Here is a 15970-nt window from a genome sequence, read left to right as displayed (position 1 = left end):
CTCCCACATATTCTACGAAGATCTTTATCGGTCAGACCGCATAACAACATACGTTGTTCCCTTTGTCATCGGTATGTTACTTGCCCGAGATTCGATCGTCGGTATCTCGATACCTAGTTCAATCTCGTTACCGGCAAGTCTCTTTACTCGTTCCGTAACACATCATCCCGCAACTAACTCATTAGTCACAATGCTTGCAAGGCTTATAGTGATGTGCATTACCGAGTGGGCCCAGAGATACCTCTCCGACAATCGGAGTGACAAATCCTAATCTCGAAATACGCCAACCCAACAAGTACCTTTGGAGACACCTGTAGAGCACCTTTATAATCACCCATTTACGTTGTGACGTTTGGTAGCACACAAAGTGTTCCTCCGGTAAACGGGAGTTGCATAATCTCATAGTCATAGGAACATGTATAAGTCATGAAGAAAGCAATAGCAACATACTAAACGATCGGGTGCTAAGCTAACGGAATGGGTCAAGTCAATCACGTCATTCTCCTAATGAGGTGATCCCGTTAATCAAATGACAACTCATGTCTATGGCTAGGAAACATAACCATCTTTGATTAACGAGCTAGTCAAGTAGAGGCATACTAGTGACACTCTGTTTGTTTATGTATTCACACATGTATTATGTTTCCGGTTAATACAATTCTAGCATGAATAATAAACATTTATCATGATATAAGGAAATAAATAATAACTTTATTATTGCCTCTAGGGCATATTTCCTTCACCTTGTTTGCAAGTCCGACGACTCGTGGCGTTTCTGCATCGACTACCGTGCTCTCAACGCCAAGACGTCCAAGGACAAATTTCCTATCCCCGTCGTTGATGAACTCCTGGACGAGCTACGCGGGGCTCGCTTCTTCACCAAGCTCGACCTCCATTCGGGCTACCACCAGGTGCGGATGCACCCGGACGATGTCGCGAAGACGGCCTTTCGCACTTATCACGGCCACTTCGAGTTCTTGTTGATGCCCTTCGGCCTCTTGAATGCCCCGACGACATTTCAAGCCTTGATGAACGACGTCCTCTGCCCCTACTTGCGACGGTTTGTGCTCGTTTTCTTTGATGACATTCTTATCTACAGCTCGTCGTGGGCGGAGCACCTGCAGCACGTGGCCATCGTCTTCAACGAGCTTCACAATCCTAGTAGAAGTGAAACCGGTTCCAAACTGGTGAGAATGGTCAGACTATGGCAGGTCTAAATTATTCAAGGTTGGGCTAGCTAAGGTCACTAGGGAAGTGAAGCCATTTATTGGCGCTGACTTTAGAACTGTTTAGAAAATCCGAACGCATGACTGCAAGGAAGATAAGATAAACAATTCAGTCACACAGTGCTCAAAAAACTAAAGTAGTTCGACAGTTCATTGAAAAACTTAACATAAGCATGTACTCACACACCTCTGGTCAAAAGAGATAATCCCTCCGATCCATATTACTTGTCTCTCGAATGGATGTACCTAGACGTATTTCAGTGCTAGATACACCCGTTTGAGCGACAAGTAATATGGATCGGGAGTACGGAGCATATAAACATGTTATCATTAATTTATTGTAACAATACAGCTGTTGCTAGTGGTTAGCACAACAATAGACGTACTGCCTCCGTCCGAAATTACTTGTTACAAAAATGGATGTATATAAAATTAAAATACATCTAGATACATCCATTCCTTTAATAAGTATTTCCGGAGGGAGTATGAAAATAAGAGGATACTACTCCCTCCGTTCCGAAATATTTGTCTTTCTAGAGATTTCAACAAGTGACTACATACGGAGCAAAATGAGTGAACCTACACTCTAAAATATGTCTATATACATCCGTATATGGTAGTCCATTTGAAATCTCTAAAAGATAAATATTTAGGAACGGCGGGAGTACAAAACATGCACCGTAAAGATTTCATTAACATCAGAGGAAATAATACAAAATATCAAGGGCAAATGCTACATATGAGCATCTCCAACAGCAGCCCTGTTTTAGGGCATAACCGTTTTACTGGGCATTTGGATCCCAAAAAACCCCACTGCTGCCCTTGTTGGAAATTTCTGCAAAAAGTTTTTTGGGCATACAAAAAGAAGGCACCGCCAGCTACGTATTTGCGGCACGCGCACGGCTGATGCAAAAGCAAAGCCGCAGCGTGCGCAGCCCAACTGTCCCTGTCTGGAACTTCCTGCAGCCCACCACAGCCGCCCGCAGCAGATTCCCCTCCCACACTGCCGCCACACCATTGAATCCGGCCACTCCCACCACAGCCGAACCACCCCAACGCTCGGATCAGCCGTTCACTTCTTCCAATCGACCGCACCACCACCACCATGTGGGGGCTCGGCCAGCCACTGCACTAGCTAAACTTCCTGGAGATCGAGACGCGGGCGGACGCGGAGTTCATCGGACCTCAAGTGACCATTGAGTCCCGCCCGACGAAGAGGGAGACCCACATCGTCACTCGGGAGAGCGATGAGACGACAATGTGAGGATTGTTGTGGAAAATCTGCACCTCATGCAGGCAGATGCCAAGTGGTTCTAGGAGAGGGACCAGCGCAAAGGCGGAGGAGAAGACGGAGGACGAGGCTGGCCCCTCCGGCGTGGTCAGCTTGAGTCCAACGACGAGGTTGAGTTTGATGACGAGAGTGACGAGTCCGACGACCTTGGCTGGGACAACCTGTAGGGCGTCCGTAGGAGTCGATCGTAGTAATGTTAGGGTGATCTAGTAATTTGGATGTTCATTTAATCTATGCAATGTTTGAATGCTCAAAATTAGAATGTTTGAAGTGAACTATGCAATGTCTGTATGTTCAAAATAAATTATTTGCATATTTGAAGTGCCCTATTTTAGGGCAGCTATTGGCGCCCTTAAAATCATGTTTTGGTGCCTCAAATTTTATTGCAACAGCTATTTGGTGCCCTAAAATAGAGCTGGTGTTGGAGATGCTCTAAGTACTCTTTCAAGTTAAATCATACTTGACCCCTACATCGCCTATGTCCGGCGACTCGGGGAATCTTGTGCCGCCAACTCCAACCCATCTTCCTCCCTCCCGTCTCGCCGCCACCAAAGGCAAACCTTCGCGAAGCATGCGCAGGTGCCTAGGATAGTGGCGACAGGGCGCTCCGCCCTGCGCCTCCACCAACGATGGCACTTTCTTCACGCCCGGCGGCCCCTCTCTTTGTTGCACGGCACAACGGTCGACGACTTCCCTGATGACGTCTCCGATGGGGAGCAGCCTCTCTCCGACGAGCCTTGGCACGGTCAGCTTTGGCTCGCCCATGAGTCCCTCCAGTGGTTGTCAGATCTGGCTTGCTTTGGCCGGTTATAGCTTGCCCCGTCAGTCGCGCGGCTGCTGACCCAATCTGGCTCGTCCTCCATGGCTGCGCGGCTGCGATGGTTGGGTGCCCCGGCTTTTAGCACCGGAGTTGTGGAGGCGGCAGGTAGTGTGGGTTCTGCCTGATGGCACCCTCCCTGCTGGTTCAGGTGATGCGTGTCGGTGCTAGTGGCTGCGTGGCAGGGCAGCAGTTGTGGCCTGGATGCCGGGGCGGCGCCTCTAGGACGGCTCGCATCGGCTCTCATGTCGTTTGCAGCTGTAGGTGGTCAGCATCATCCACCGGCTATGGACAGCGATGGGAATGGCCGTGACGTTCGCGGTGGGCAGCGGCGACATTTGCGTCGTGCGCCATATTGAAAGGTCGATGGTGGTGGCAGCCTCGTCTGACCAGCCCTATGGTGGCGGCGTCGGCCTAAAGATTTGGGGAGGTGGCGAGCGTGGAATGTTGCTGGCAAACACAAGGTGTATGGCAGTAGTGGATCGACATGAGTGTAGCACATGGAAGATCGGTTTCGTGCGTGATGTTGTGGACATGAAGCATGCGACAATGGTTGGATGACGCAAGCGCGTCCTTACAACGTCGGACGACGGGTGATCAAACCTAGACGTGGCCTCCTTGCTAGTTCACCTACCTAGATGCACGGCGTCGTCTCCTGAGCCACCCCCGGTGGACTTCAGTAAAGACGGGGCAAAGCTGCCGGATAGCCCCATGTGGGTTCATGGCGGCACCAACAACTTTATGGCCGCATGTTTGTTCGTGTGTGTGCATCCTAGTCGTGCACAGCCAGGTGTGTATTCATGATACTTGTATTCTCCTAATGCAGCATTATGAGTCAATAAAAACTCCTTCATCAAAAGAAATGCACTTTGCAGTAAAAGTACATTTGTGTTAGTTTGACATTTATAATCGCCAAGGCTCCCCTTCCCTAGACCCTGCGCAAGCGGGAGCTACGTGCACCGGACTGTCCTTTTTTTGCATTTATAATCACCAATAAAAGTTATCTAGCATATCTATCATGTGTGCCAAAGTGAACGAGTCCTACCTAAAATAAATCAAGGTGTTTATTTAGGAATAGCTTCAAATGTCACAAAAGTGGGCAGTTCCTTGTACGAAACAAACCTGATGAAAAATCAAAACAAGGCAATGACAAAAGTGAACAGCACCTCTTGTATCACTTATGAGTTGATCGTTACACCTTAGACTAAAAATAAATCTTCGTAAGGGAGTTGTGTTGACCAAAAACAACCTCACACGACGCAACTGTCCAGGGAGTAAGAAGTGTTGTTTTTGTACTCATGACGAGACAATCAAACACCTCTTTTTCCAATGCAAGTTTGCACGTTCTACGTGGTCAATCATCCAAATAGCGTCAAATTTATATCCGCCCACAAGTGTTGCCAATATATTTGGTCACTGGTTGGACGGTATTCCAAATATGTTTAAAGCGCTTATAAGGGTGGGGGCGTACGCCTTAATTTGGTCGCTCTGGCTATGTAGAAACGATTTGGTTTTTAATGGAAAAATGCTTCTCCTCTGCAGGTTATTTTCCGTTGTACGCAATCGCTTCATACATGGTCTATGCTACAACGATCGGAGCACCAATCGCTGTTCAAGGCGGTATGTACGCGGTTGAAGCAGGTGGCTACGGAGGGTTTTTTCCAACATGGGTGGCAGCATAACCTCCGGATCGATCCACCACCACCTTCGACATAGGCATAGTGTCGGTCTATAGGACTTTACTGTTGCCGATATGTCGGTTTATATTTCATGTTTTTTGTCAGACTTTTGGATTTGGTTGTGTGCATCTCAGTTATGCAGAGGCCGGGTGTTACTCATAATGTTTTGTATCCCCTTGATGCTACATTCTGAGATAATAAAATCGCCCTTTATCGAAAAAGACTAAAAATAAATCTGTTATGAAACAGCGACATCAAAGGTGCAACACTATTGTGGGAACCTGCTACTAATATCCTTCCGCTGGAATAAGTAATTACCGCTTTGAGTGTGCCACAACTCAACCTGACCAGTTCAGTCCGAGACACTATAACAAAGTACCAGTTGTGTGCCAAAATTTGGTACAATCAAGAGATTCTTAACCCAACTTAACAGATCTAAGGAACCTGCACAATTCGGCATCTCCATAACAGAGATGTGAAGAACTACTAAATTCAGCACAAACACAGAACCCTCAACTGTCCAGCCTTGCCAAATAGTAACGAGCAAGGTAAATTATGATCTTGTCATCCTTCCAGGCCAACTAAATTAGGCCGCCAGTTGGCACCCAGTTCAGAAGGCAGTCGACTCTAGTAAAGTACTCCAACACACACACACACACACACAAGTGTAACCTCTGCTGCACGGGAAGAGGTGAAACCATAAAATCTGGGACTAAGATCTGAACCTCAACCTCTCAACAGCAAGCAGATCTAAAGTGAAGGTGGAGCGCCATCAGTGAATTAAGACTACAGGGCTAGATCTAATTAATTCCAAATTGCTGTAAAAGCAGCAAACTGAACTAATGGCCCCGAATGTCAGAAGACAAACGAGTGGAGAAGACGAAGGAGCAACTTGTTGGCTGATTATGAGCTATGTCATGCTAACGAGGCACATAAATTAAACATAATAGCTTACCATGAGAAGAGGAAGAGCATGAGGGCGCAGGCGCGCGAGCCCCCCCCCCCCCCCCCGGCTTGAGCCCGCGTCCGCAACAGAAGCATCGACTGGCGAGCATGACGACGACCTGCGCGGCGGTGAGGAGGAGCGCGCCGACGCCGTAGCCGGTGGCGACGTCGGAGTCGTAGACGTAGTAGTCGTACTCCTTGGCCAGGTCCGGCGTCACCGTGGCCTGCACACCATTTTGCGTGAATTAATTAGCAGGACAGCTACGAGATCGAGCGAGCGAGCTTCTGGGCGTGATGGGCTTACCTTGTTGCGGCGCTGCTCGGCGGCGACGGCGAGGCCGAAGGCGATGAGGTTAAGGACGAAGGCGGACACCTGCACGATGATGGACGACATTGCTCTCTCTCTCTCTCTCTCCGGTTGCTCTGCTGTGCAAACTGAGAAGTGGAGTGGGGTGGGGGCTATAAGCCAGAAGCTCCTCTTGGCAAAGCTAAAAATGGCCGCTGTTTCGTGTCGGTGATGCCGCCGGCGTGGGGCAGGTGGGTGCGACGTAATACAGACGCAGATCTGGTGGGTTGGCGAGTGGAAGTGGACTGCCTGCCTAACGGTGGGTTGTTGGATGGGTAGGCGAGTGGAAAGTTCATCAAATTTGAAAAAATTCATCGATTTTGAAAAAAAATTCACAAATCTAGAAAAAGAGTTCATCAATTTATTTTTCAAAAATTGAGAAAAGTTCACGCATTGGAAAAATAAAAAGAAACAGAAAAAATATAAGAAAGAAAAAGAAAACCAGTCGCGTTCTGGAGAAAGAATAGAAATGTAAAAATGAGGAACCAGTCACATAAGGTGTGTTGTCCCAAGTGGTTGTTGTGTCGCTACCATGGTTCTGGTTGCAGGTTCGAATTCTCACTGCGCACCTGTAACGGGCGCCTGCAGCCCTAAATAGGGTTTGCCATGTCAACCACCACGCCACATTCGACCTGTTGTACACAATGTAGAGCGCGGCCTACTAGAAGGGAGACGAGCTTTACCCTGTTCACTTTCTTTTCCTGTTTTTACTTTTTTTTTTCTCTTCTTTCTTTTTCTTCATTTTTACTCGATTTTCTTTGGGTTTTTTATTTTTCCCCTTTTCTTTTGCTTTTTGTTTGGCTTTATTTTTTCTTCTCAGTTTTTGTTTGGTTTTCTTTTTTCTTCTCCATTTTATTTTTTTTCTTATGTATGTTTTTGTTTTCACTCTATATTTTTGTATATGTGAAAATAAAATCTTAATAAGTGATCAGCATTTATTGTATACACATTAAAATTGTTTGAGCGCTTATTCAATATTTTTTAAATACTTATTCAGCATTTTAAATACTTATTCAACATTTTTCATATACTTATTCAACATTTTTTCAATAACTCATTCAACATTTTTTAATACTTATTCAACATTTTTCAAATACTTGTTCACATTTTTAATACTTATTCAACTTTTTTTAAATACTCGTTAAACATTTTTCAAATGTGTTTTTGAAAATGTTGGACAAGTATTTGAAAAATGTTGGATAAGTATTAAAAAATATTGAACGAGTATTTGAAAAATGTTGCACAAGTATTTGAAAAATGTTGACATAATTATTAAATGTTGAACAAATATTTGTAAAATGTTGAATAAGCGTTGGGACAATGTTGAACATGTATACAAAAATGTTGCACTTATTAAGAAAATGTTATTGACATATAAGAAAAATGTAGAATGAAAAACAAAAAGAAAGGAAAATGTTGAAAAAGTATTTAAAAAATGTTGATCATGTATATAAAAATGTTGAACAGGTATTCAAAAATGTTGAACATGTATATGAAAGTGTAGAATAAAAAAATGATACAAAAAATGAAACAAAATGGAGAATAAAAAAGAAAAGAATGAAAAAATTGGAGAGAAAAAAACAAAGAAAACCAGAGAAGACCTCCTCCAGTCGCATCTAGTGGGCCGCGATCCTAATTCAAGCCACTAACTACTTGCGGGTGGACTGGTTAGTGGTGCAGGTTATCACGCTGGGGACCTGTGTTCGATACCTGGTGCGCTCCATTATTCCAGATTTCAACGGGTCGGCCACGTGTAGGAATTGGTCCAGTAGAGCCGGCACTGATTGACCCATTGGATCGGCTGGGTCGACCCAAGGCAATCGTCGCCCTTACCCCCATCCATCTCTACCGCGGCGGCGACGCTGTCTTTGGCTCCTCCCGCTCGGCATCCTGCTCACCGTCCCTCTCAGCATCTAGCTCGGCGTCCTGCTCGCCTTCTAGCTCGTCGTCCCGCTTGTCGTCCAGCTCTTGAGCCCCTCACCGTCCAGCTGCTTCTCCTGCTTGTGCTGCTCTGGTCCACTTACCCTTCCTCAAGCCGCTCCAAGCACAGGTGAAACATGTCCCCACAGGCTCCGCTTCTTGGTTGTGGCCTGGTACTTGGTTCTTGGTTGTGGACTGCTTCAGTTTTTGTTGATATAGTAAATTAGTGACTGATCCTAGTCTCCAATTACCCAGCGAGGGTAATGACTCTGGAATTAGTAGACAACAACAAATTACCCCATTTCTGTTCAAGGTATACATATAGCTAAAATACTGGAATTCTAGCTGAATTTTGGGTCGGCCCTGGGGTACCTAATGGGCCAGCGAGGGCATAGGATTTTGTCAGAATGGGTCAACCCATTGCCCATGAAATTGGCCTTGAGGCCACGAGGCCAGGTCCGGGCCGGCCCATTCCCATCTTGACTATTTACAAATCATTTTTTACCCTCGTCACGCGAACTGACGCAAAGACCGACTGCAGCCTTAAAAATAAGTGAATAAATTAAAGCACAAAATGAAGGTCGAGCGAACTATTTGAAGTGTTGCAAATAATTATATTCATACTGCATCTCTATTTTTTAGATAAAAGGCATACGTCTAACTTTATATTAATAAAGCCAAGATGCACTAAACACAGGGTCGGTCCTGGGATTTGGGGGGCCCGGGGCGAAACTAACACTCTGTAACATCCCAAATTTTTAATTTGAAATGTTATACATAGGTCATTCATGCATATCATATTTTTATTGCATTTCGTTTTGCGATCCTTGAAATTCTAAGCAACTCAAAGACCCATGAAGAGAGTTGGGGATTTCACGTTCTTCATATTTGAATTTTATCAAATATCGAAACAAGGATCACTTTGGTTTTAATTATTTTTCTCTCCGAAAATATTTCATATTAAAACATATGAGAGGAGATAATATGACTTCTCCAAAATAAATGAAATATTGGAGGGAAAATATTAAAATCAAATAAATAAATTTTATTTGGATTTTATTGCAATTTTATTTGAATTAGGAAAAATGTGCATTTTTCAAAATTTCATTAGAGGCCCAAATAAATGTTCACTTTGTCCGTAATATTATTAGAGGACCGTGAAAATTTATTTCAGGATTTTTGGAGTCCGTTTAGTATTTCTTTCGTTAGTTTTTCTGCGTCACGTTTTTTTTAAAGTGAACCGACCTAACCGGGCCGTGTCCGACTAGGACTCCTAGCCCGGCTGGGTTTATAAGCCGAGGCCCGCGATCCCCCGAGGCCCAAGTCGCGCCGCCGCCTGCCATCACCTTAGCCCCGCCCGCCCGATCCGACCCGCCGCCGCCGCAGCATCGCGCCGCCGCCGCCTCTGTCCACCGCCTCGCCTCGCCGCCGACCCGCCGAACCCGACCCCGCCGCCGAGGTAGTAACCGCCGCCGCCGGCGGTTTTCGCGAGAAAAACCGTGTGGTTTTTTTTTGAAACCCTAGATCATTTTTTATTTAGATCGGTTTTTGTTTTCTGCGGTTTAGTTAAATAGCGGACGTTCGCCCGTACGTTCATTTTAACGAATGCTGTTCATCCGTTAGCCACAGACAGCGAACGTTCGTTCGTTAGCCTATTCGTCAGTTTTTCTTTACCCAGGGTTTTTTCGCGATTATTTCCGATCGCGATTTCTGCCCTAATCTTCGATCTAGTATAACTTTTCGCTCGTTTATCCAAATCAGGTGAAACAATCGCCTAGATCTTCGTCTCGAAGTTCTTTTTCTGTTTAACCAACTTGAACAAGATTTTGGTACTGTAAAAATTGACTCTAGTCCAGATTACTAATCGGATCTTGTTTATTTCGTAGTTTTAGTTTCGTTGCTCCGTTTGATTTGATTCTTTTTGCAAACCGGAGTTCTTCACTTGAACTTTCTGGTTAGATCTTCTTATTTGAGTTTACCCGTGCATCTTTGTTTGATTGCTTATGTATGTTATTGTTTGTTTGCGATAAAATTTCCGGAGTGCGAAGCGTGCTACTACGAGTCACTAGGTTTTGCGGATCGTCAGCAAGGCAAGTAACACTTTGATCATACCCTTTTCATACCCAGTTTTTATGCATTAGTTCAACCCTCACACATTGCATGAGTAGGATCTCTTAACATGTGGGTATTTGGGAAGTAGATGATGAGGTAGAACCTATTGCCCTGTTTATTATCAAACCCCTGGGAGTTACTTATACGTTATGCTTATATCGCCATGCTATGCTCGTAGACGTGGATTGGGGTTGAGTGAATCCATAATAGATGGGAGTTGTTAATTAATGGTTCAACTTAAGGTGGCAACTTTAATACACATCTGGGTGGATTGCTTGTGGGCACCTGGAGAATCCAGTGTTGTCCTAGGATATCCAAAGGACCCGTGTGATCATCCTACGGTCCGCCACCCAGGCTCAAAGGCATCATAAGATTATTCATCCTAGAAACTTCCGTGTGCAGCCAGAAGCTATTATGGGCTCTAGCATAGTCGAGTATGTTGCATGACCTCTCCCAGTGGTAGGCTAGCAGATGTAGGGGATGTAGGTTGGCACTGTCTATCCGGGGTTAGAGTTAATCTTCTGAAAGACTGTGTCTCTGTCATCCGTTTCTCAAACACCATGTAGTGCGAGAAATCCAACGGAGGAGATCGAGTCTTGTGGGGAAAAGTGCGCAAACCTCTGTAGAGTGTATGAACTAATCATGGTTAGCCGTGTCCCCGGTTATGGACATTTTGAGTATCTGGTACTTGAATTATTGATTCTATCTGATCACTCTAAATTAATTTGTTGGGTTGTTAATGATTACTTTAATTGGGATTGAGTTGGAGGAACCTTCTCAATGATGTTTCAACCACCATGATAGTTAAATAAAACTTATTCCTTTGATGTAGGGAAAAATTGGCTTTTCGCAAAACAAGATAACCTTAGAGCCTCCACCAGCCATATATGCATGTAGTGATAGCATTCATCTGTTCATTGCTCTACTGTGTTATATTGCCAGCATATTCCATGTGTTGACCCATTTTCGGGCTGCAACATATCATGTTGCAGACTTTTCAGACGACGAGTAAGGTGCCATAGGACGTTTGTCATGCACTCAGCTATGCCGTTGGAGTTGATGGACTCGCTTTATCTTCCAAGCCTTCCATTGTTATCTTATTTAGATGGCCTTAGCCATATTTATTGTAATAGGTTCTCTTTTGAGACATTCGATGTAATAAGTGTGTGATTGCTACTGTATTATAAATCCATTCGAGTACTATGTGTGTCAGCATTACCGATCCAGGGATGACACTGAAGCACAGAGACTTGACCGTCTGAGGTCGGGTCGCTACAAGATGGTATCAGAGTACACGCTGAATGTAGGACATGACCACTAAGATGAGCCATAGGTCACTCTTCTCTACTCATTTCTGACTCCTCTCCATTTTCTACTCTTTAGGATGGCAGACTCAAGGAACAAGTTTGCACAACCGGATGAAAACACACCCTTTGGACGACACTTGAAGGAAGTCACTAGGTACCTGAACATCGGAATACCAATCTTCACCGGGACCTACACCGCCACTTTACCAGAAGAGGAGCATTGGATGATCCAAGTTCAAGTTCCAGGAAGGACATTCACGCCAGTCACTGAGCCCACAGAGTTTTCCTTTGATGCACCAACCTGGAGTCTAGGCAAGAGCATGGCAGCCCACATTGCTATGGGACGTATTGGAGAAGTCTACAAACAGGAGCTGAAGGATACTATCTACCAAATATGTGGGCGCCGAGATGAGCAATGGGAGATAGTCAGCACCAGGAGGGACAGGTCCATTGCAGCTTTCATCCAGGAGCTAAACCAGCACATCCGTCGTCAGGAGAATCAGATGTGCGCAAGCATGATAGATTTGAAGAAGGCGATGACTAGGATCACAGAGCTAGAAGAGGAACTCAAGTCTACACGCGATGGATATGTAACACCCACGATGCGGCTGTATCTCTCACGTGTCGCGACACGACTTAGAGGCATAACCGCATTGTAGGTTTTGTCGCAAGAAGGGTCATCTTCAACACAATCCCATGTAATGAACAAGAATGGGATAAAGAGGGTTGGCTTACAATCGCCACTTCACACAATACTTAAATAAATCATACATCATTCAAAATACACACATACACCGACTACGGTCAAATCCAAATGAAAAGAAGATAACCCCAAATGCTAGCTCCCCGATCGTCCCAACTGGGCTCCACTACTGATTATCAGGAAACGAAACATAGTAACGACCAAGGTCCTCGTCAAACTCCCACTTGAGCTCGGTTGCGTCACCTGCACTGGTATCAACGTCACCTGCAACTGTTTTGGTAGAATCTATGAGTCACGAGGACTCAGCAATCTCACACCCGCGAGATCAAGACTATTTAAGCTTATGGGTAGGAAAGGGGTAATGAGGTGGAGCTGCAGCAAGCACTAAGAAAATATGGTGGCTAACATACGCAATTAAGAGCGAGAAGAGAAGCAACGTAACGGTCGAGAAGCTAGAAGTGATCAAGAAGTGATCCTGAAACTACTTACATTCAAACATAACTCAAGAACCGTGTTCACTTCCCGGACTCCCCCGAAAAGAGACCATCACGGCTACACACGCGGTTGATGCATTTTAATTAAGTCAAGTGTCAAGTTCTCTACAACCGGATATTAGCAAATTCCCACCTGCCACATAACCGCGGGCACGGCTCTCGAAAGTTTATACCCTGCAGGGGTGTCCCAACTTAGCCCATCACAAGCTCTCACGGTCAACGAAGGATATTCCTTCTCCCAGGAAGACCCGGTCAGACTCAGAATCCCGGTTACAAGACATTTTGACAATGGTAAAACAAGACCAGCAAGACCGCCCGATGCGCCGACATCCCGATAGGAGCTGCACATATCTCGTTCTTAGGGCAACACCGGATGAGCACTCCATACAACTAAAACCAGCCCTCAAGTTTCCCCGAGGTGGCGCTGCAAAGGACTCTAGTTCGAACCAACGCTTAGAGAAGCATTGGCCCGGGGGGGGGGTAAAATAAAGATGACCCTCGAGAGCGCGACTCCCAAGGGAAAAGTAGGTGGTGGTGAGGCAAATGGTAAAACCAAGGTTGGGCCTTGCTGGAGGAGTTTTATTCAAAGCGAACTGTTAAGGGGTTCCCATAACACCCAACCGCGTAAGGAACGCAAAATCAAGGAACATAACACTGGTATGACGGAAACTAGGGCGGTAAGAGTGGAACAAAACACCAGGCATAAGGCCGAGCCTTCCACCCTTTACCAAGTATATAGATGCATTAATTAAATAAGAGATATTGTGATATCCCAACATATCCATGTTCCAACGTGGAACAAACTTCATCTTCACCTGCAACTAGCAACGCTATAAGAGGGGCTGAGCAAAAGCGGTAACATAGCCAAACAACGGTTTGCTAGGAAAGGTGGGATAGAGGCTTGACATGGCAATATGGGAGGCATGATATAGCAAGTGGTAGGTAGCGCGGCATAGCAATAGAGCGAACAACTAGCAAGCAAAGATAGAAGTGATTTCGAGGGTAATGGTCATCTTGCCTGAGATCCCGCAAGGAAGAAGAACGAGTCCATGAAGAAGACAAATGGACGAAGTCGAACAAATCCTCACAAACGCGACGTTATCGGAACTAACCCGAAGAAGCAACACCGGAAAGAAGCAAACAACATGGTAAACAACCATCACATAAACATGGCATGATGCACAATCAAGTATGATGCATGCCGGTTTAATGAGTCATGGGATGGCAAAGTGCACAAACAATACTACAAATTAAGCGGAGCTCAATATGCAATGAGTTGCATATTAACGAAACACCACATTCAAATGTTTAGTTCTCTCTCGTTTATGTACCCAACAATATTAAATGTTGATTAACATGGCAAGAGGTGAAGCATAAGTAAACTAACTATTCAGGCAAGTTTAAATGAGGCCGGAAGAACAAACAACAATTCCGAAAATCCTCATGTGCATATTTTGATTTGGTACTGTTCTGCCCTAAATCATATTTTCAAAGTTGTTAAACATGCAAAGTAATGTCATCATGTTAAACTATGCATTATTCCACCCCATTTACATATAAAGTTTATTAAATTCGGAGCTACGGTTAATTACTTATGAAATAAAACATTTTAACATGACATTTAAGCAAAATTAAACAAACAACAAGTTTAAACATTTTAAACATGGATGAAAGTTGGATATTATGAAACTAGACAAAATTCTCAGCATTTTACATATATAAAACATTTTAATATGATGCACGGTTGATGAGTTATTATATGCATGAAGACTAGGGACTTTTCTGTAAAACGGCGTTCTCTGGAATAATTGGACAAATTCCCAGAACAGGAAAAAAACATATTTGGGCTGAATCTAGCTGGGCCAACAGTGCACAACGGGGTTCGGGTGGCTGCTCACATCGGGCTGAGGCCTTGGAGAGGAGGCCCAAGCGGGGCGCTGGAGATGGCGGGTCAGTTTGGTTCACATCCTGGGTGTTTGATGCCTGGCCTGGGACCTCCCTGGGAGTTGCCTGGGTGCTGTTTGGTTGAGTTCCTGGTGATCAGGGAGCCAGCCTGGCCACAAAATGTGACAATGCAATTAGCCTGGCCACAAAACGAGGCAAGTTGGTTAGCCTCGTCCAGGCAAGCGAATTTGGACGCCTCGGCCTGCCTGGAGCAACAGCCTGGACTTATTAATTATAGGGCTCAAGGAACGAGGCATCAGGGAAGGAATCAAATCGCTGTGTCACAGAAGAGATTGCTTTTTAGCGCTCACCAGGCGAGGTTGTGAAGCAAACGGGGCTTCGCTCTACTTGCCTGACCAGGCATTTTTTTGTAGTTTATCAGGTGCATGCCAGGCATCGATATTTCCCAGGCGTGTTGTCGAGGACACCAACCAAACTGACCCGACGAGGCTGGACGAGGCCCACGCTCGTCGTCCTGTGCTCGAAGACAGGAGGCGAAGCAGGCAGGGCTTGGCGTAGTGGCTTCAGACGAAGCAAGGTGCGGCAGCTGCAGGTCTTGGCGAGGACGCTGGCGGCGGCGAGCTTGCGGGCACGCAGAGGGAGGTCGAAGACGGCGGGCCAGCGCCGAATCTGGACTGACGCGAAGCAGGGCAGGGCCGTCCTGCTCGTGCAGGGGTGAAGCAGAGGAGGCGAGCAGGGCTCCGGTGGCCGGGAGCAGAGCGAAGGGGTGGCGAGGTCTTGGGCATTGGGAAGCTCGGATCGACCGGATCCGTGGCGCGGGACGAGGGGAATGGACGGATCCGGCGAGGCAGGGCGTCCATGGCGTAGACGGGGCTCCTTCTGTGAAAACGACGAGAGAGGGAGGTTACGCAGAGAGGCAGGGGTCAACGAGAAGAACCAGGGGAAGAAGGGAAGAGCAGCGACGGGACCTGGCTTCGACCGTCGACGGTGACAAGGCTCACCAGAGCAGACGATAGTGGCGAGGTCGAGCGACTGCTGTGGGGACGACGAAGAGGAGCTCCTCTTCTCGTGGAGCTCATGGACGAGGGGGCTGCAGGACGAGGCTTGGCACAGGTGCTGGTGCCGGCAGCGGAGCTGATGAGGCAGCGATGTGAGGTGGTTGAGGAGGCGGGGCGCGGCTGAGGAGGTTGTGCCCGTGGTCGCCGGTGTGGCGAACGGCAGCGCA

General features: G+C 46.1%; 1 protein-coding gene across 2 annotated transcripts; it reads right to left on the bottom strand.

Annotated features, from left to right (window-relative positions):
* Nucleotides 1–597: 597 nt before the first annotated feature.
* Nucleotides 598–6539, bottom strand: LOC123052677 (uncharacterized). Of its 2 annotated transcripts, none has more exons than XM_044475976.1 (3): nucleotides 6263–6539; nucleotides 5969–6182; nucleotides 598–1310 (listed from the first exon to the last, which is right to left on the bottom strand). In XM_044475976.1, exons 1-3 carry the CDS (start codon nucleotides 6350–6352, stop codon nucleotides 1234–1236), a joined length of 381 nt encoding a protein of 126 aa, XP_044331911.1. In that variant the 5' UTR covers nucleotides 6353–6539; the 3' UTR covers nucleotides 598–1233. The 2 variants fall into 2 exon arrangements, with proteins under 2 accessions (XP_044331911.1, XP_044331912.1); XM_044475977.1 differs by having other exon boundaries at nucleotides 598–1158; nucleotides 6263–6535.
* Between the last annotated feature and the right edge of the window lie 9431 nt (nucleotides 6540–15970).

This window comes from Triticum aestivum, chromosome 2D (genome assembly GCF_018294505.1).
Source record: "Triticum aestivum cultivar Chinese Spring chromosome 2D, IWGSC CS RefSeq v2.1, whole genome shotgun sequence".
NCBI classification, from domain to species: domain Eukaryota; kingdom Viridiplantae; phylum Streptophyta; class Magnoliopsida; order Poales; family Poaceae; genus Triticum; species Triticum aestivum.
This window is presented reverse-complemented; position numbering and strand designations above follow the sequence as displayed.